The 21,900-nt window shown below is 31.5% G+C and overlaps 3 protein-coding genes across 3 annotated transcripts; all 3 read right to left on the bottom strand.

Annotated features, from left to right (window-relative positions):
• Positions 1 to 2,385: 2,385 nt before the first annotated feature.
• Positions 2,386 to 3,312, bottom strand: LOC137809386 (probable CCR4-associated factor 1 homolog 11). Its single transcript, XM_068610506.1, has one exon. It carries the CDS (start codon positions 3,310 to 3,312, stop codon positions 2,386 to 2,388), a length of 927 nt encoding a protein of 308 aa, XP_068466607.1.
• Positions 3,313 to 5,243: 1,931 nt separating this feature from the next.
• Positions 5,244 to 8,694, bottom strand: LOC137809715 (CBL-interacting protein kinase 23-like). The gene is made up of 15 exons (XM_068610807.1): positions 8,352 to 8,694; positions 8,075 to 8,137; positions 7,917 to 7,988; positions 7,729 to 7,842; positions 7,538 to 7,615; positions 7,363 to 7,416; positions 7,152 to 7,277; positions 6,948 to 7,037; positions 6,759 to 6,851; positions 6,530 to 6,655; positions 6,325 to 6,441; positions 5,933 to 5,995; positions 5,775 to 5,849; positions 5,609 to 5,675; positions 5,244 to 5,439 (listed from the first exon to the last, which is right to left on the bottom strand). Exons 1-15 carry the CDS (start codon positions 8,574 to 8,576, stop codon positions 5,378 to 5,380), a joined length of 1,425 nt encoding a protein of 474 aa, XP_068466908.1. The 5' UTR covers positions 8,577 to 8,694; the 3' UTR covers positions 5,244 to 5,377.
• An 8,991-nt stretch (positions 8,695 to 17,685) lies between these two features.
• On the bottom strand, positions 17,686 to 18,468 carry LOC137809385 (uncharacterized). Its single transcript, XM_068610505.1, has one exon. It carries the CDS (start codon positions 18,466 to 18,468, stop codon positions 17,686 to 17,688), a length of 783 nt encoding a protein of 260 aa, XP_068466606.1.
• Between the last annotated feature and the right edge of the window lie 3,432 nt (positions 18,469 to 21,900).

Below are 21,900 nucleotides of genomic sequence, written 5' to 3'. Positions count from 1 at the left end.
GAAATCAAAGAAGCAGTCAACTATCTCCCGCAACTCCTCTGAAGCCGAGTATAGAGCCCTTGCCACCACCACATGTGAGTTACAATGGTTGTCTTACCTCCTTCAGGATTTACATCTTCCTCTCTCCCAGCCTGCAACCCTGTACTGTGACAACAAATATGCCCTTCAAATAGCTTCCAATCAAGTTTTTCATGAATGAACCAAGCATATCGAAATTGATTGCCACCTAGTTCGTGAAAAACTTAACTCTGGTCTCCTCAAACTACTACCCATTACTTCTGCAATGCAAGTTGCTGACATATTCACCAAGCCCCTTGCTTCCGCACAATTCTCTACTCTCAAATCCAAGCTGGGCCTGACAAATATCTACTCCCCAGCTTGAGGGGTGTTAATATATTTAATTTTCTATTTTAAGTTATTGGGCTTTGTTTGTTTGACCCAACTTTCCTTTTCTGTTTCAGCTAGGTCTTAATCTTTTTCTTATATATACACCATGTATTTTACTCTCTAATATACAAGTGAATAAAAGTTTCTTTTATATTTATTTTTCTCTACAATTAGGGTTCATCAAAACCTCTCTTTCTTCATTACAATTACGTGCGATTACGTACGCTACATTAGCATCACATCAGACAAGGAATATTCATCTTCATTTACTGTAATAAAAGGATCAGAGTAAGTTCAATACAAAGTCGTGCATCTCATAGGTCACGACGTGCATGAACTCCCCCATCAGCTTTTGATCACCACCTGATATCTTAGTCTATTTGACTTAGACCATCAATGAAGTTCGGAAATCTCTATTACCACATAGGCACAAATACTTAATACACAAACAAACATTAGTCCATATATTATCCCAAATGTATAAAGTCAATTTCATACCATTTTCATCATACAATGTCATTCAAAATGCAATCCACAACATTCAAAGTCCTATCCTATTTAACATTAAAAAAACAACACTTAAATACTAAAGCATCAAAATCTAATATTTTTACAAGTTTAAACAATATATATAAACAAACAACACAATATATAAACAAACAACTTCCCTGCAAAAGAAATTGAATATTAGGACCACGTTCCCTCCATATCCAGATCTTCTAACCTAGGATACTATTAAAAATTAAAATTATTTTCTCTTACCTTAAATATCAAGAAAATAAGAAAAGAAAAATTGAGAGAGAAAAAAGATGGTGGGACAGCTGTATTTTTTACGGATTTTACAATTTTTACACTACATAATTCAAAATTAATATACAATAAATTTTTTTATAATACATTAAATACTTTTTTCTATTTATTACAATAAAACATTAAATTAGTTTCCAAATATTAACGTTAATCGAAATGCAACGCCATTAACTTAAGTTAATACAACTCTAATGCAACATGGAAAAAAATAATTAAAAAAACATAAAATTATTTTTTATTTTTTAATTAAATAAATATTTTGTTAATATTGGTTTAACGTAACAGAGTTTTTTAACGTTGAACATTAATAAAATTGACTTAGCTAAGTCAAATGAGACACAATATTTTTTTTAAAAGAGAGTTAAAAAACATAAAATAATAATGTGGGTTAAACGAACACTAAATTAAATAAAATTTTAAATAAAAAAATTAACCTGAATCAAAAAAAAAAAAAATTATTAAATTTGAACCTACACTCAGATTTTTTTTTGGAACCCTTTTTCCATCCAGACCACATTTCTGGATTTGGATTTTGAGAACACTTTTCTCAATTCCATAAATTATTTTTGGGAACTTATTTTTAGTTTTTTTTTCTGAATCTAAATATTTATTATCTCTTTTTCAGGAGGATATGATTATAAGTAAATCATAACTGATTTATCTATTTTATAATATTGATATACTTAAATTTAAATTAATTATTTTATATATTTTATGTTACATTTTTTTTGTCAATTTTTAAAATTTTAAAATCTAAAACCAAAGATTATATTTAAAATATTATACATTATAGATCTTTAACAAAAAATAAATTTTTTATATTAAAATATAACTAAATAATATTAAATTATATCAGGTGAATTCTTTGTTTTATTTTTAATTCTAACCGTAAATTGGACTAAAACGAGTCGCCATCTATTTTTTAAGAATGCAAAATAAATAAGTTTTCATATTTTTTCCATCACAACATAATTGTTACTGTATTTATAAGAAAATGTTAAGCATTACAATATTATTTTTATATATTATTTGTTTAATTGAAGTTAATTTTTTAATAAAATTCTTAATAAATTTTCGGAATCATACATTATTTCACCAATATTAAATTGAAAATTTTGTTAATTAGTATATAAATTGAAAATAAAATAAAAAATACAAAACAAAATGATATAACAATAATGAAGCCATCTAATTTGCAACTATTATCTCTAAGCCATACAGAACACATGCATGTTTGGGTAAGTCAAACTCTGAATGAAAATACAGAGTTTTAATTTTATTGAAAACATGGAGAGTGACTAAGCTATCGGAGCTTGCAAGATGACTTCTTCTGCAACTGTTATCCAAACCGAGGGACTCAGAAACTTTGTCTAAACCACCATGAAGGTTGGGACAAAATCTGATGAGATGCTTAACGTCGTATACTTTGTATCCAAAGAAGAATTTAACAAGTTGAAGAAAGTCACACAAGTTGGGAGGTAGAAATGGTTGCATATAAAAAAGGCGTTGACTCAATATCTTGACCATGTACCCAAAATCATAGGCACTATGAAAAGCAATCCACTGAATATTATTGTTGCAGAGGAGTCCTGAGAACATCATCAACTCAGCAAATCGCACAATGTTCACTCCAAACCTTCGATTCTTGTCAAAATCTATGCCTTGACGTTGGAGGAGGGCGATGGAGTGAGGAGCATGAGGATGTTGTGTCACATCGAACTCACAGAAGTTGAATTCCCAAATGAAGCAGTTGGAGGTTCCAAAGGTTGGAAGGTTTCCGTGGCGATCTGAAAAGGTGAGGCCCACTTGAATGAGGTGCATACTATCCACGTTAGCTTTCATCACTGCGTAGTTATTTTGTGGTTGTCGGAATGCTGGATGCGACTGAAAGACGACGCCAGGAAACTCCATATCCATTGAGATGAAAGGATATAAGGCAATGACTGAACGAATCAACTCGAACTCCGATTCAAGGTTGTAAGACCACACTGATCTTGTCATCACAGAAACGCAAGGGAGAGTCATGTTGTTGTTGCTGTCTCTTTTCATCTCTCTTTCTCTTTCGATATCTCTTTTTCTTTCCTTCAAGAACAACAAAACAACTACATCAATCATTCTCACTACACTACTTTTATAGCCCAATCGGACATAACTTACAAAAGATAATAAGATATAATTGATTTCTTTAATCTAATCTTATAATCACGCTTTCTATTTATTTATGGTATGATTCAAGATATTAATTAAATATATCAAGATTGAGATTGCATTTTTCTTTATTAGAGTTTCTTAGATTTTAAAAAATTATAAGATTACACTCTGAAATCTTATCTTACTTCTTCTAGTGTACTCTCGCTTGACATTTATTTACAAAATTTTATCTTTTTAATACATATTTTAAGAGTTGATAATTTTAGAATCACATATCATTTATCTTTTCTATCTCAACCCACAATTAAATCTAATTATCTTATTTATTTTTTAGCGAAATATATTTAAAATCTAAATATTTATTTTCTTTTTTTAGGATATGATTATACACGTAAATAATAAGTAACCATTTTTTTAGTTGATTTCTAAAACTATTTAAAAAGTAATCCATTAAGAAAAATAATAATCAATTATCTCAATTAATTGAAGGAAATAAAAAAAGACAGAAGGTTGTAGTAACTAATTATACGTAATTGCACAAAATTACAAAACTGATCTTATTCATTTTGATTTACTTAAATATATATAATAATTATAATTACTAGAAGTTATAAAATAGGAATATTAACAGGGTAAATTGACCATTAATACAATATAACGGTAAAATATTTTAAGGGTAATAAAATCTGAATTAATAACCAACATGGTGAAGTTAAAACATCTTAAAAAAAATAATATACAATTGAACTTTCATTTCTTGTGTTACCTGATCTTTAGACAAATTAATTTAGACAAGTTAATCATATTTTTATATAATGACAATAAAAATAAGAATTTTTTCTAATTAGTTAAATTTTCACCTCAGTCAATTTTTTCACTTTAGTATGTATGAATTATGACATTTTATAACCCGTGAATTCAATAAAAAGAATTAAATACTAAAACAATCAAATTAGAAATTATCAACTTATAATTTTTTTATACGTAAAAAAGAATAATGCAACTCTAATTCTTCATTTCACCTAATAATAAGTAGGAGAAAACTACTCCAATAGAGCTAAAAATTTAAAATATTTCTTTCTTTATTCTCATAATATTAACAATAATTTTAGTTTTAAGAGTATACAATAAGTACATGTGTAAACAAATTAAATAATAGCTCATATTTTTTAATTTAATATTTTAATCCTTTTAAAGTGAGATAAATATTTTAAAAGTACAAATAATATATTTAATTAATTATGGGTAACCATCTTCATAACAAAATGTTATAAGATGTTAATATCTAATTTCGTATAACAAATTTTTAATATTTTATAATAAATAATAGTGATGATTCCATCTTTTCCATTATTGTAATACTATTTGCAGTGGAGATAAAATAATCAAAATGTATTTAGACTTCATCTAATCACACCACTAAGGGGATTCTTCTTCTGTACTCATGATGGAGTTCTATGTTTAGATATAATTAACGCAAAATTATAGTAATAACTATGTATTATAGGATCTTCCGAAGTATATTAAATTTTGCAATGAATTACCAAAGATATTACATTTAAAATTTAAAAGATTCAATCCAAGTATAAGTTTAAAACCCAATGAAAAATGTAGTCCAAAATCTTGACAAGAAAAAATATTGACCCAAATTTAGTTCAATTTGTTCTCTTCCACATGTGAAAAACATGTCTCACTCAAACTAAAGCTCTATTTGAACATAAATGAACCTTCATTTGAAAAGTATGATTTGATTTATATTAAACTATCTTAGCCTGAATTCAACAATTGTACATCAAGTGAAAAAGTAAGAGCTGCAACAAAATTTTTGTCTTTCTAATGTCTAAAACGTAAAATGTGTAACTGAAAAAAGAAAGTAACATCGACTGAAAATCAGTGAGAGAACTGCAACAAATTTCATTTCATTTTAATGTCTAAATCAGAAAATATGTGTAACTGAAAAAAGAGGTAATATACATGCTACAACATATTCAATTATCCGAAGCAATTTCTGATTTCACAATATGACAACCTAACAAGTAAATGCATATTTACAAAAGGAACTTATACGACAACACATTGCAGTATTGGTACCTGCACAATGAAACAGCCAAAACATTAGAAGTCCAAATGCAATACCATTTGATCACAAAAAATATTAAACAAAACCAGAACAGAAAAAAAAAATGTAAAAGTGCATGTGAAGTAGCATTTGTTTCTAAGATATAATCTCTATTCTCACCCAGAAGACAAAAATAAGTACCTTTCACGTGTAAAGGTTCTACTTTCCAAAGGATATTTTGCAGCTCAGCAAATACTTGCTTGCAGAACTGCAAATTTAAGCAATCCATTTTGCAAGATGTGTATTAGTTAACAAGGCAAATTAATTAGTACAAGAAAAGTATCTTCTTAAAGCTTAAAGAACTTACCTCATGGAATTGTAGATTATCTCCTGAAGCATTACGAACCTCAACCATGTAAATGGAAGGGACCATCTCATAGATCTGAAAACAGAATTAAAAAGTTAATAATAATTTGAAAGTAGGAGCTTGACAACAAGTGTCATCTACAACTGAAAAACATGTACCTTAATGACTATAGATAGGTGACCTTTGCGTCTAGCCAGTTCCTCTTTATGAGTAATACTCATCTGAGATGCATACAAAATAAATATTATTATTACTGCTACATAATTGTAGACTAAATTTAATCACATCTTGTATTTTAATCTGGTATCTTATTTAATAAAAAAAACAATTATCTTTAAAAAATTGAAATTTCATCAAAATATAACATAAAAGGTTCAAATATGTAATTATGTTTAATAAAATAGCATATATAAACTGTATGAGGTGATAATAATATCCACATTAAATTTTTAATAAAAATTTACGAATAAATGAGTGTTTATCTTATCTATAAATACTATTACAAATAGGCGTGTTAGAGAGAAGAATAATAATAAGCATAATTTTGTACCTGAAAGTTCCTCCTCTTAACATCAAATCCTAATCTGGATGTTTTATACTCAATTTCTCCAATTATATCAAGGACGGGAGATTTGGATATGAATCTAATTTCCCACTTAACATGTACCTAGGTGTCAAAAAAATAATTAATCTTAAGCAAAGAACAAATTAATTAAATTTTTTGTGAAGCTAAATTGAAGGTTTTGTGTGTATACCTCACTGAAAAGATTCCCTATAAGGTTGAAGCCGAGACAGGTAGAAAACATCTCAAACGCATTCATGGCTTGTGGTGCTGCTGAAGACTCTAATTCTTCGCCCTCCACTGGAAGAATTCGTGAATCCTGTGCACCAAATTAGCCACATTGATATGATGTTAGAATCCGTAGCAGAGATAAAAGTTTAACCAAAATGTTTTACAGCTATTCCACTGAAACTAGCACTTACATTATCAAAACTAAAATTTTCCCGGGGAAATGTAAGAGGTTGATAATTCCTCATGAACCACTCATCCTGAAAAATTTCATCAATTGTGATCCGCTGTTGATGCCATTAGAAGAGGTTAGACATATAAACGTTTCATGAGAAGAAAACATAGAACTAAAAACCAGAATAGTAGCACAGGTAAGTACTTACTGTAGCAGGATTGGCATCAAGCATTCTCCTAATCAATCTCTTTAAATCATTAGAAAAAAAATAAGGGATGGTGTAGTTTGCAGCACAAATCTGAGTCACAAAAATTGAAAAACCTAGTGAGACACAGAATTCAATGGCAAGTCAGAAAGATAAATGATATTCCAGAAGATATAAGTGTTGTGCTAACCAAAGGTAGTATCAAACCTTTTTATGTAAATCATGCTGGTTATCACTGGTGAAGGGCAAATGACCACAAACCATAAAGAAAAGTGTAATACCAGATGCCCAAATATCAGCCTTTGGACCCTCATAGCCGTAGGATCTTGTCACCTATTTTATATACATGTACGAAGTAATAAATTGCTATAACTTTATTAGAGAATTTGAAGTTTAAGAGATAAAAGCTACATAATACCTCTGGGGCGGTATATTGTGGGGTGCCATAAGGGACACAAAAAAGCTTATTTCCCTAATAATAACAACAATAGGATAATCAAAGTTGTTTTTAACCCTGAAAATAACACTAAAAAAAGCTTTCAAAAATCAGTTAAAAAGAGAGAGCAAGTATTAGTCACCAATAATTAACTCACGTCAGCTGGGAATAGTTCACTCAATCCAAAATCTGATAACTTGAGCACTCCATCATCACCCACCAACAAATTCTCCGGCTGCAAAACATCATGCACTTAAATCATGTTAATGAACTTTGAAAGAATGGAAAACAGAGAAAGCAACAACATTTACATATATCAATGGTGGATATATATATATAGTCACTCACCTTTATGTCTCTATGGAAAACACCTTTACTATGACAGTAATCCAAAGCACGTATAAGCTGGTGAAAATAATTCTTTGCTTGAAGTTCACTCATTCCCATGAGGGTTCTCTTACTCTGAGGGTCAGGAAATGTTCCACTATTAGAGGATTTTCGTCCCAATTGACAAGGTAAAAGTAAAAGTGTCTTACAATTTTATCAAACAGTTCCCCTTGGGCTAAATGCTCCATTACGATGTATATATTTTTCTTGGTAGCCATAACCTACACCAGGAATAATGCATCCACATAGATAATGCTTCTTCTAAACAAAAAAAATCGTGCACACAGAAGCAAGCATTCCTTCTAACCTCAATTATAGGCACCACATTCGGGTGCTTAACCATGCTCTGTATTGATATTTCTTGTTTAATCTGCATAATGATGAACAGCAGACAGTATCAGGTTTCAGAAAATATCACTTTCTTTATCTTTTTATCATTTTTACACTCACCTATACTTTGATTAACCTTATTCCATGCATGAATGTACGTACCCCAAAATCAAGATCAAGATGCAGAGGTACTGAACATATTCTTTATTAATAAAATGATGGCATAAAGTAATAGAAGTGAAAAGTGAGCACACCTTTTTCTTAATAAGCCTCTTGATCCTTTTCTTTTTGAGAAGTTGTTCTTTGTCAAAAATTTTGATGGCTACCTTGTCTCCGGTGACAATGTTACGTGCAAGCCTCACGAGTGAGCAGTTTCCTCTGCCCAAGACCTTACCCATTTCATATCTTCCCATACAGAGAGTGGTGTTGGTGGTGGTGGTGTTGGTGTTGGTGCTACTACTACCTTCTTCATTGGCCATAGTATTCTTCTCCTTCTTTATGTCTCTCTCTTTTTCTTTCTTGCACAAAGGTTAGTGTAAGTAACTATTTATTCCTCCAAAACTAACAGCAAACAGCAAATTGCCCAACAAAAAAAAAAAAAAAAAAAAAAAAAAAAAAAAAAAACTAAACTAACAGCAAATTAAATAAACAGCAGGATATAGGGTCTGCTCTAAAAAAAAGGGGAAAAAAGGAAAGATTTTACCTTCTTGTATATGACATTGAATCAACACAAAGCAAGCTCAACAGCATGAGAATCGAATGCAAGGATTAAACTGTTACACAAATCCCTAATCACAAGATAATAGTCCAAACAGGAAATAACAAGGAATTAAGGTATGTGCGGATCAGAAACAGCTCCTACCAATAAACAAACAAAATGTAGCCAATGAATCGGTAAGTGGAAGTAAAAATGGAAAGGGATCAATTTAAAATAAGTTTTTCTATTTTTAAAACCATCTTATATAAATTATTCTTCCATAAAGTATATAATTAACTTTTGATTGACAGCTAAAAGAGATTATTTTATAAGGACAAATTAACTATTGTGATTATAATTAATTTTAGATTTTGTTGAATATATTTGACTTTTATCTTGATTTTAAATCTCATTTTATAATTATTATTCTTTATTTTAGAGGAGTTAAATCACAAACAAAAACTAGTTTAATTGTACTCATTTTCAAGCTCTTAATGTCTGAAGCATCTGTTCTACTCTTTAGTAATTAATAAAAAAAGTTATCTTATAATATAATATAACGCAACACGACCTTGGAATGCATATATGCGTGTATTTTTGAGGAAAAAAAATTAATCATCTCTTTAACATGTTAAATTTGATCATAATTTTTAAAGAAAATAATCCAAACCGCCCCATTTTATTTATTTATTTTAATTTTCGGGGTATTCATTCTTCTTAAATTATTTCATTTAAAAAAGTATTTCATAGAAATTAAAATATATATTATACCTACTTGTCCCAGAGGTTGGAAAGATCAAACAGCTCGGACGGTTAAGCACATTCCATAACCGAGCCTTCATGGTCATCAATGATAATTATAGATGAAACAGTCTAATCAATGTGCCTTTAATGATGAACGACAACTAATAAATGACAATGATATGGCCAACCCAAAAGCCTCACACGAGCAATCCCAAAGCTGCCACCTAAGAGACCTATATATACCTACTTTCCAGATACAATTTATCTTATCCTATAATATTAACACTGATACTTTTAAGTATTTATCATCATCATCTTTGTGCTCCTATTAACTTAAACATCAAATAGTCTTTTTCAGGTAAACCTCTCTCTCTCATCAGAAACCAACTTAAAGCTCATTCCCCGAGGAACACAAAGTCCTCATCGAGATATCCTTCAAATTCATTTTCAGTAGGAACATTTGGCGTCATCGTGGGGTCTAATTAAACTTTTTCTTAGGATCACCAACGATAGCTAGACGTGCAGTGCTAGCATGAGTTCTTTACAAAATAACACAAATCAACAGTTCAAGGCTCTCCTCTAAAAGAATGAAGAGAACTTGAAGAAGACAATGGAAGATGCCCTAGGACAGATACAAAGTAAGATGGAGAAGGACATGCCTTCCCTGAATGAACAACACCAGGAAAAGCTACAAGCACTACAGGACCAGATCGTCCGAAGGAATGAGAATCTCACCCAAGACGACTCAAACTACTCTGGGCGTACGATGGAGTCTCAGTAAGGCTCCCCTGATGATATGAGTTTATTTTTGGATTGCTCATTTTATGGGTTGCACTTTGTTTATGAGATTTTGTTTTAAGCAAAATATGGTGAGAAACTCAAAGAAGATTGTCACTGGACACGAACTTAATCAAGTGGTTAAGTAAGTGTGAAGGTTCTCTTCTATAAGGCAAAGAGAAAACACAATTATATGGTGAAGATGATGATGAGGTGCGAAATTAAGACAAGGAATAAGATAAAGAAAAGCAATGTAAAGGCCGAAATTAAAGAGTAGAGTAAGACATAAAATGGAATGGAAAGTGGCACTAAGAAGAATGAAAAAATTAAAGGACTAAAGAAAGCTTATGGAGAAAGGCAATGAATCACGCCACTTAGAATGGTGGAAGACTTCAAGATGAGTGGTGAAGAGCCGTCACTTGAAGTGCACAAACACCCAAGATAAGACTAAAAAAGGAGAACACTCAAGTCTCACTAAACACTCTTACAGAGTTTCTTTTTCTATTTCAAAATTCAATGTCAAAATACATGAGGCAAGACACCCTTTATATAGGAGAAAGTGACTAGGGAACAAGAGTGAAAGGGGTAAGGGCGTCATTTGTGAGAAACCTTCTAGAAGGTAGGTCAAAAAACCCTAAACCTAGGTGCACATGTCATGAAAGGTGGGCTTGGCATAAGCTCAAATTACTAAGCACATCTTACTATAGCTTATTCTTCTATTTGAACCCCAAAAAAGAACCAAAATTATTTACATAAACTTGTCTTGTAAGAAGGATCCTATTCGAATAGGGAATTTTAGCCGACAAATTGTTTTGGTTGGTTTTCAAAAAACTGGACATCCTCGAATCACAAATACAAACCTACCCTGACCCTCTGCTTGGTTTTGTTGAAGAAAATGTCCTTACAAGGGGTAAGTAGACCTTCTCACAACTTTTGACAAAAGAAAGGCACACCGGTCTCTAACAGTCTAGTACATCCTAGTCGATGTCGACACATCATAAAATGTAATCATCGACAAAAAGACCCTAAACACCCGTTTGTTTTTAAGCAACAAAAAGCGAAGAATTACTGTGCAAAAGAAAATCTCGAAAATCAAAACATTAAAATATTAAAAACACATAAAACCATAAAATTTTTGCCCTCTAAACTTAATAATGTTATTTAATATAAAAATAATTTTTTTTATCAAATATTTATAATTATAAATATTTAAATAATATTTTAAATAAAAATAATTATAATTTATAAATAAATAAATAAAATTAATTTTTGAATAATTTTTAAATATAAGGATAAATTTGTAAATTTATATTTTTATCAATTAAAAAAATATAATTTTAATCACATCTATCACATCACTCACAAACTTTTATAAATTTTCTCTACACTTTCTCTTCTATTTACCTTAATCAAAACATCTTAACTTTCTTTACATTTTCCGTTCAAATCATCTGAAATCCACTTTCTCATTTCCACTCTTTAATCCAAACAAACCAAAAGTGATCTTAACATTCCACATGACCTTTTAAATGTCCAAATGAGCAGGGTAACATCGTCATTGTAAACACACACAATGACGGTAAACAAGTAGAAAAAATTTAATAGGAGGAAAGTACTTTCTTTGTATGAATCTATGTCAAATCAATTAAATAGTTACAGTTTCATTACTTTAAATACAACATTAAAGTACTTTTATTTATTTAAAAATATGAAATAAATTATTTCTGTGAGAGCACCTAGTTAATAATAAAAATACTTTCTTTTCAAATTAATAGGAAACTACTTTCTTTTTTTATGTTTAATTTTTAAAAATAATGAAATAATGTTATGGCTATATAAATAATAAATTAAAATTACATTGTTCAAATGGTATACAAATTGTTTTAATATGATTTATTTATTTCTCTCCAATTTTGTGTATTCATCCAAATAAAAACAAGTTCACACTTATTTAATTCTCATTCAAGCACAAATAGTGTGTACAAGGGAATGAGTCTTATTTATAGGCTACACTATCCTGCCTTCCTGAGTCACAGTTAATGAGTGAAGCAAAAGTATGGTGACCATTCCCTCGTCTATTAAATGAAAAGATAACAAAGACAATAAGAACTGTAAAAACAACAATGAAATACATTTAAGTTTTAATACTGCACTTTGACTATTGACATGTTAAATTTAAAAATCAAATATGCCAATTACATTATTAGTCTTCCCAATAAAATTTATAAAAATGGAAAGCTCTGATAACGAATAAGACTATTAGGGTGTGTTTGGATTGAGGAGAAGATTTGAGGGAGTGGATTTGGAGTGATTTGAGAGGAAAGTGTAAAGAAAGTGAGATTGTTTGGATTAAGGTATGATAGAGTGGATTTGTGAGGAAAGTTTATTCAGATTTGTGAGTGATGGATGGTTGTAAGGGTTTTTTTATTATTTTTAAATGTATAAAATATAAATTTACAAATTTACTCTTTCTTTAAAAAAATATTTAAATAATAAAGTATGAGATATTTTTGTGTAAATTTTAATTAATTTAAATTTTAAAAATACACATAAAAAATATTTTCATAAAATCAAATCAAAATTAAAATTAATTTTTATTATTGTTAATATTATTATTTAATAAATTTGTTTTAATTATTATTGTTTATAATTTATTATTATTATTATTGTTATTTTAAAAATTTATTTTAGTTACTAGTATTATTTATGATTTTATTACTTTTTTATATATTATTCATATTTTAAATTTTAAATACATTTATATTTATATTACTATTTTATTTTATTTTACTATTACTATATAAATACATTTATATTATTATTATATAAATTTATCTTTAAAAAATTGTTATATTTTAAAATTTAAAAAATAATTCATTGATAAATCATGAAAATACTGACTTGCACTTTATCTTTTTGTTAAGGACAAAAATGAAAATGACCTTGGTCATGCTTACATGACTTTCTTTAATAATCTTTACATACATAAATGGAAACTATCTTACAAATACGATGCTTAAATCAGCTTAAATTAATAGAAACAAACACAATTTTGTCCCGCATTTCTTTGTTCAATAACAGTAAAAGTTTCGAAACAAACACCGCGTCAATGCAACAATAGAAAGTATAAGACTTTATACCTATAAAACTGGACATATATTATTATTAAATTATTTTATGAATATTTTGATATAGAATTTAGGTGGAAAAGGTTAAAGAAACAAAAAAAACTGGGAGAGAAGAGAGCAATAAGACAAAATAGAGAGATAGAGAGGTCATTTTCATCTGTCAACATTCAACACCTTACCTTATTCATAGGCAAAACATCTATGAACTGACAATAGCTCATGGACTAACTAACATCATTGTCTTCATTGTCTTATTTATATTCATGTATCAAATTTTAAATTTCATCATCAGAAAAAATTAACCAAAGGTTTAATGCTATTTTTAATTCTAACATCTAAGAAAAACAACCAACACTTGAATGCTACTGTATTAATATGGATAAGAAGCAAAAAAAAAACACAGCTAAGTAGAGGAATAAAACCATGCTTATTTTATATATTCTTTAACTTTCTTCTAATTTACATAATTACTAGCAGATATTATCAGAACTTAGATCATGAAAGAGCAACAGTTGTCCACCTAACCAACTTGTTATATCCACTGGGCAACAAACAATGTTTTCCATTTTTCATTGATCTTAACATTTCAAGGAAGATTCTCTTGAATTTCTGCATGATGTGCAAAGGAGGATAGGAGGTGATAACCACCGCTTGAGATCAGAAAGATGAAGGAAGAAGATAAAGGAAGATGAAATTGCTTCTGGAAAAGGGAAAAATAAATGTCTTATCTTATTACATTTTGCTATGTACAATATATATGAAATACAAAATACAATAGGTTGGGCTTCAGCCCAAGCAACAGAATTAGAAAGGCCCAAAACTCAATATCCCCCTCAAGCTGGTGCGTGGATATTCAGCACGCCTAGCTTGTGAAGGAGTCTATGGAAAACATCATTGTCAAGTGGTTTAGTGAGAAGATCAGCAGGTTGATTTTCAGTACTTATGGGTAACAGATTGAAGAGACCTTGCTGAAGCCTTTCTCTTACCACATGACAATCTATATCAAGGTGTTTTGTCCTTTCATGGAAGCTGTGATTTTGAGCGATATGTCTAGCAGACTGACTATCACAATACAAATTTTTTGTGCTATGAGTGGTAATGTCCAGATCCTCCAACAAGAAAGTAACCCACTGAACTTCACAACAAGTTGCAGCTAACGCACGGTATTCTGCCTCAGAAGAAGACCTTGATACGGTGTTTTGTTTCTTGGTTTTCCATGATATTAGAGATTCTCCAAGGAAAATACAGAAACCAGTGGTTGATCGCCGTGTCAAGATGCAAGATGCAAGATGCCCAATCAGAGTCACTGAACGCTTTGATTTGGATATCTGTGTTTTTCGGGTAAAAAAATCCTTGAGCAGGGGAGGATTTGATATACCGGAGAATTCTCTGCGCAGCTTGATGGTGTTGTTTTGTGGGTGCTTGAACAAATTGACTAAGGCATTGAACAGAAAAACTGATGTCAGGTCTTGTGTTCACCAAGTAAAGCAAGCGGCCAATGATCCTTCGATATGCGGAAACGTCATGCACAACAGCTTGTTCAAACAGCTTTTCATTTTTCTTGACCATAGGTGTAGAAACTGGTTTCGCACCAGCCATCCCTGCATCAGCTAGTATTTCAAGAGCATATTTCCTCTGGCAAACGTGGATCCCTTTCTTTGTTCTAGCAATCTCCAAACCTAAAAAAAAATTTAATTGCCCAAGGTCTTTGATGGCAAAAACTGCATTCAAAGAACTCTTAACAGCTTGTATCTCTTTCATGTTATTCCCAGCAATTAGTATATCATCGACATATATGAGAAGTGCTGTAAAAGTGTTCTCAGTTTTTCTAATGAACAGAGAGCTGTCAGCTTTTGAATGAGTGAAATTAATTGAGTAAAGAAAGGTAGTAAGTTTATCATACCATTGCTTGCTTGCTTGCTTCAAACCATATAAGGATTTAGTCAAGCGACAAACCTGGTTTTCTTTTTCAGTGGTGATCCCGGGAGGAATGTCCATGTAGACTTCCTCTTGTAAATCCCCATGCAGAAAAGTGTTATCCACGTCTAGCTGCTCAAGGTGCCAGTCCATAATAGAAGCAACTGCAAGGATGCATCGCAGAGTGGTGAGTCTCGCAACTGGTGAATAGGTCTCCATGTAGTCTATTCCTTCCCGTTGTGTATATCCATTCGCAACAAGACGTGCCTTATACCTCTCAATCTTCCCATCAGCTCTTCTCTTGATTTTGTATACCCATTTACATCCAATGGGAGTTTTGTTTGGAGGAAGATCTGTGATTTCCCAGGTTCTGTTGAATTCGAGCGCTTTTATTTCAGATTCCATAGCCTTCAACCACTCAGGGTGTCCCTTTGCTTCTTCAAAGTTTTGGGGCTCGATTTGTGATGAAAGGGACAAAGTGTATTTTAGCTGTTTATCAGATAGTTTATTGTATGAAATGACAAAATCAAGAGGATAATGTACCTTTGAGTTCAGATTCTTATTGCACGGTGCAACCATCATCTGGTGATGATAATCTTCCAGATAAGTGGGTGGTCTCCTAATCCGTGTGGAACGCCTCAGATCATCATGAACAACATTGTTCTCGTTTTGTCTATGTTCTTCTCGTTCGAAAAGGCTCTCTTCGGGTTGTTCAAGACCATCATTCAGATACATCATAAAATTGTTTCCTTCTTGAGTAATGGGTTGATTGGGTTGACTATTCCTATTTTTCAGATCACAGAAACTAGTTTCATAGAAAACAACATTTCTAGATACATAAATTTCTCTAGAGTGTATGTCCATGACAATATAACCTTTCACTCCTTGTTTGTAACCAAGAAAAATGCACTTACGTGCTCTAGGATCAAGTTTGTGCCTATTTTGTTCCAAAGTGGAGGCAAAACACAAGCAACCAAAGACTTTAATATCAGCTAAAACAGGCATGCATTCGTACAAGAGTTCATAAGGACTTCTATTCTGAATTACAGGTGATGGTAAACGGTTTATCAAATAAACGGAGTGCAAAACAGCAAAAGACCAGTATGCATTAGGTAGATTTGATTGAAACATTATGCACCGAGTGACGTTAAGAATGTGTTGGTGTTTCCTTTCCACAATAGAATTTTGTTGTGGAGTTTCATTGCAAGAACTTTGATGTATGATACCATTTTTATTATAAAAATCATTCCAGCAGAATTCTTTGCCATTATCCGTTCTAATGGTTTTAATACTCTTATCAAATTGGTTCTTAATGTGAATAACAAAATGCTGTAAAAGATTTCTAGTTTCACTCTTATTTTTCATAAGATGAACCCAAGTATGTCTACTAAAATCATCCACAATGGTTAAGAAGTACCTCTGACCTTGAATAGAAGGAACACCGAGAGGACCCCATATGTCAATGTGAATAAGATCAAAAACAGATTTACTAAAACTTTTACTAAGCTGAAAAGGTAATTTGTGTTGCTTTGCAAGATGACAGGGAGAACAGATAGTATCATGATTGAAATGTATATCATTGTGTGTTTTGGCTAAGTGTTCTAAGACCTTATTCGAAGCATGGCCCATCCTACAATGCCAAATATCAAGTTTTTCAACAGTTTTAAAAACAGCTTCATTATGTACAGAGTTAACAAGACTATCCTTCCTATATGCATACATGTGATAAAGCCCATCCTTGATTTCAGCTTGACCAATCGTCTTCAAGGTAAGCTTTTCCTGTATCTGACAAACATCATGTGTGAAAACAAATTGACACTTCAAGGATTTTGTTAGTCTTTGCACAGATATAATATTTAGCATGAATTCAGGTATGTACAAAACATTATGCAGTATAATATCTTTGGTTTGGAAAATAGTTCCAGCAAAAAAAGCAATGACCCTTTGATTGTTGGGAAGCTTAACCATTACTGGTTTTATTTTGTAGTAATTTGTGTAAACAGAAATAGAGCAGGTCACATGGTCTGTGGCTCCAGTATCAAGAATCCAGCAATTCATACCTTTTCTACCTATGTTGTTGTCAGCTGTTGGGAAGTCTCCTATGGTGTTGTTAACAACCTTTTTTGTTCCTTTTGAATTTTGTATCATGTCCAAAAGGTGTTGGAGTTGCTCCGGATTGATAGCTTTAAATTTTTTCTCATTGACAGCGTCATTGAATATGTGTTTTTCTCTCTCGTTCTCATGATCTCTATCTTCTTCAGTAGTGCCTGCATTGTAGTTGACTTTATGCTTCATCCATGGTGGGTATCCGTGCTTCGAGTAGCACTAGTCTGCGGTGTGATTCATTTTGTGACAGAAGGAACACTGTTTTCCATATCTTTTTCCCCTTCCTCTGCCGTAGTTGCGCCAGCCTTGTCCATGGTTACTGGTTTTACTGATTTTTTGATGTTGTTGATCGGTACTGTTTGCTAGAATCTTTGTATCCATTCCTATACTTTCACTCAAGTGTCTTTCTTGTTGCAGAACCAAAGAGAAAACTTTGTTAATACCTGGCAGAGGTTCTGTTAGCAAGATCTGCGTTTTGACAGCATTGTAAGCTTCTCCCAAACCCTTCAAGAAACTCATAATGCGCTCTGAATCCCTGTATCCTGCCATGATTTTCATCATATTGCAGCTACATTTCATTTTACAAGAACAGCTCGGTAATGGCCTCAAAGAATCTGATTCTTCCCACAAGATTTTGGAGTCGGTATAATACTCTGTTATGCTTCTTTCTCCCTGCTTAATAGAATTTATTTCTTGCAAAAGGTCAGATAAACGGAAATGGTTGCTTTTTGAGAACCTTTCTTTGAGATCTTCCCACAGTTCCTTCGCATTATCAATGTAAACGATGCTTTGTGCGATTTGTGTTGAGATGCTGCGTGTGATCCATGAGATAACCATAACGTTGCATCTCTCCCATGCTTCGTATTGACTCTCACCGTGCAATGGCTCAGGAATATCCCCGTTGACGAACTTGAATTTATTTTTCGAAAGCAGAGCACGTTTCATCGCCCTACTCCATGAGTGGTAATTTGAACCATCTAACAGCGGAGTTACAAGGACCATATACCTAGATTTTCCCCAGGGTGTAGATAATACACATTGGTTGGGTTTTGTTGATCATTTTGCTGTGAAGGTTTTTCTTCAGCCATGAGTTGCAGAAACGACTAGGATCAAGAAAACAGGGGAAAGGAAGAACAGTAATGGCAGCGGAGCAGAGCGGGTTTAAACCCGCTCTGATACCATCTTGAATTTCTACATGATGTGCAAAGGAGGATAGGAGGTGATAACCAGTGCTTGAGATCAGAAAGATGAAGGAAGAAGATAAAGGAAGATGAAATTGCTTATGGAAAATGGAAAAATAAATGTCTTATCTTATTACGTTTTGCTATGTACAATATATATGAAATACAAAATACAATAGGTTGGGCTTCAGCCCAAGGAACAGAATTAGAAAGGCCCAAAACTCAATAGATTCAAACGAATTTTAAACCCACCATGTTCTTCTGTCCCAGGGACCCTTAATTGTGTTTATATGCAGTCCTAGAAATAAAGGAGAATTGTTCATCAGACAGCAATGGTGGTGATATATATTAATTATTATTTAAGATATTGTTCTATCCTCTTGCATTTAGTTTCAGTGACCCTATAACATGGGGTTTGCAATGGTTATATTATAATTTCATTATATATTTAAGTCTAAAATTTATATATGTTTCAATGATTAATATTTTAGAATATTTTTTTGCAGAGCTGTAATAAGATAGCAAAACTTGAGTTTATTGATAGAAAATGATGAGCCTGTACAGCAGAATACAAGTGGGAGACAACTCTCTTTACACTCCAAACTATTCTTGTTCATGAAACCCCTTGAACAGGATACAATAATTACCTAAACAAGAAGTGAAGTACATGAACTAAAATAGCTACCATCTTTACATCACTCATTTCCCTGCCTTAGGATATGGCTTCACTGGTTGAGAATAGAGAGGGATCTATGAACTTCCTTCAGGAAGTACCTGCTATTTGCACTGGTGACAGAAGCAGCAGATGAAGCTGCTGAGCTTTTTGGTTGTGAGATGAGAGAATCATTACTGCTAATCTCCTTCTCATCTTCGGTAATAGTGTCCAACATCTTTGATGTTCTGTGCCTCATCACATTAACATACTGAGGTGGTGCTACCTCCATGAAGAACCTAGCAATGCGAGAATTTGCCATTTTTGGAAGTGTTTAGGAAGAAGAGAAAGCTAAAAGAAGGATTGGTTTGATGGTTGGTTGATGATGGGAATGAAGGGTTGGATTTATAAGAAGTAGATAGGGTTTCATAGCTAGGCTAAAATTGAGTCAATGGTCTTAATCATGAAAGGTTAAATCAAAATTTATTGGTTAGTGCCGCCTCTAGCTTTTAGCTTTTCATATTAATTGCGAGGCAAAGTTGTTTTCTAACTTTTCCTTGTGGATAAGCTTCCAGTGGGACCTACATGGTATGTGTCAAAATCTGGGTGGAAATTTGATATCCATGGAGATATGGTTTTTGTTGGGAACTGTTCTTCCAAATATACACTTTTTGGGCTTTAGTAAAGGGCTATTTTAGTAGTGTGCCACGTTGCTTATTTTGGGTATGTGATAGGATATGGATGGTCATGGGTGTAGTTGGAGAAATTTTATTCATACATTTGTTTGTTTCATGGTGGTTGGCTTAGCCTTTCAAAGTTCCAGGCACTGATTATTGGGTATTGAGTTGCATTGATATTGGAGAAGTTTGATTGAACGAAGAAAATGGATGCCAAGTGTAGCATCATAGTTAATTGGCGGTGAATGGCCATGTGCTGAAAATGGTGAAGATATTATTTTCTATTGTTTTTGGTTGGATAAGGAAATTTCTTTAGTCCTATTAGATCATAGCAGGTGATTTTAAGTGTTAGTTTTAGTAAATATTAAAAAATTTCATTCTAGTTTCTCAATTTTAATATATTCTAATAGCTAATTTGGATATTTTTTTTATTAATGTTTACTTTCTCTTTGAATTAGACAAATTGATACTTGAAATCCTAAAAATCTTTCTTTGAAGTTTGAATTTCTTCTATATTAGTATTGTTGTAAGTTGATAAATTGTTTTGTAACGTAGGACAAGTGGACAAAGTCATAATCTAATCGTGACATTTGAGTTGTTACACTTTTAAGTAAAAAATGTTGCACCCTAACTATCAACTTAACTTTTGACTTAGTGATAAGTTTTTTACTCGAAAATTTGTATCAAAGTGAAGGTCACAAGTTCGATTAGTGGGACAATTGTTTAGAGGAAGATTGTTGTAGGTTGTACAATTATCACATGGTGTAGGCCAGGTGAGCCAAGTCACAACTAAAGAGTTTCTAGTGGGACAATTGCTGAGAGAGAGATTGTTGCAAGGTACATCAATTATCTCGAGACCTAGGCCAAGTGAGCAACGTCACAATCGAATCGTGACACTTAGACTATTATGTTATTTAGTAGAAAGAGTTTTGCCCTGATTATTAGCTATAATTTTTGGGTTAGTTGTAAGTTTTTATCCAAGGCACTTCCCCTCAAGAAATAATAGTAACACACTTGTATCATTGTTGTTATCACAACGAGACACTTGTTTGAAACACTTGTTATGAAGACTTTAGATACAATAAATCCTCAAATATATGACTCTTCACCCACTTCGTGTTCATTCCATATTCACAATATTTTGTTGGGTTATTGCAAGGGTACATGACGAATAGATTCAACACCAATAAACCATTAATATTATATACAAAAGACTATGAGATCATTTTCAATCCAAAACCTTGAGATAATAAATTTATAGGTCTAGGTTTTTTTTTAATTTAATGTTCATCCTTCCCATTTGTACTCAATATAAGACCGAACTCATACTTAATATTAAAAACCACAAAAATAAGATCAAGCTCATACTTAAATATTAAAAACATAAAAAAAATAATATATTGAAGAAATCATAGGAATTAAGACATTAAAATATAACTATTACATACATATATTAACGCAATATACATATTTTTAACTATATATAAGACATCTAATTCAAAGATAAGAATAAGTTTTTTTTTTAAATTACAATAACTAAAAAGATTAATTTTAATTTAAATGAAAAAAATTCAAGTCGAATTTGTTAAAAAAATATTTAAGTCACAAAAATTTAGACTTAACTAGTAGGATTTGAGAGGTTTGCACATGTGTTCAGAGTATTTCTTTCTACGTTTAAAATTTATTGCTTTAGTTCCTATTTATTTTAAAATAGATTTAGGATATATACTACAAAATAAATACAGTTGACCCAATAACTGTTTTAGATGAAATAAGTTTTGACCAAGAAGTCCATATTTTAAAAAATATCCAAAATACTTTTTCATATTTTTTATTAAATATTTTTTTAAATTTTAGAATATGAAATTTAGAGATTTTTCGAATTATAGAATTTTGAAGATTAAAATTTATAATTTTCTTTTAT

Source organism: Phaseolus vulgaris, chromosome 2 (genome assembly GCF_000499845.2).
Source record: "Phaseolus vulgaris cultivar G19833 chromosome 2, P. vulgaris v2.0, whole genome shotgun sequence".
Classification (NCBI taxonomy): domain Eukaryota; kingdom Viridiplantae; phylum Streptophyta; class Magnoliopsida; order Fabales; family Fabaceae; genus Phaseolus; species Phaseolus vulgaris.
The sequence above is the reverse complement of the archived record's forward strand: the minus strand, read 5'-3'. Positions and strand labels throughout refer to the sequence as shown.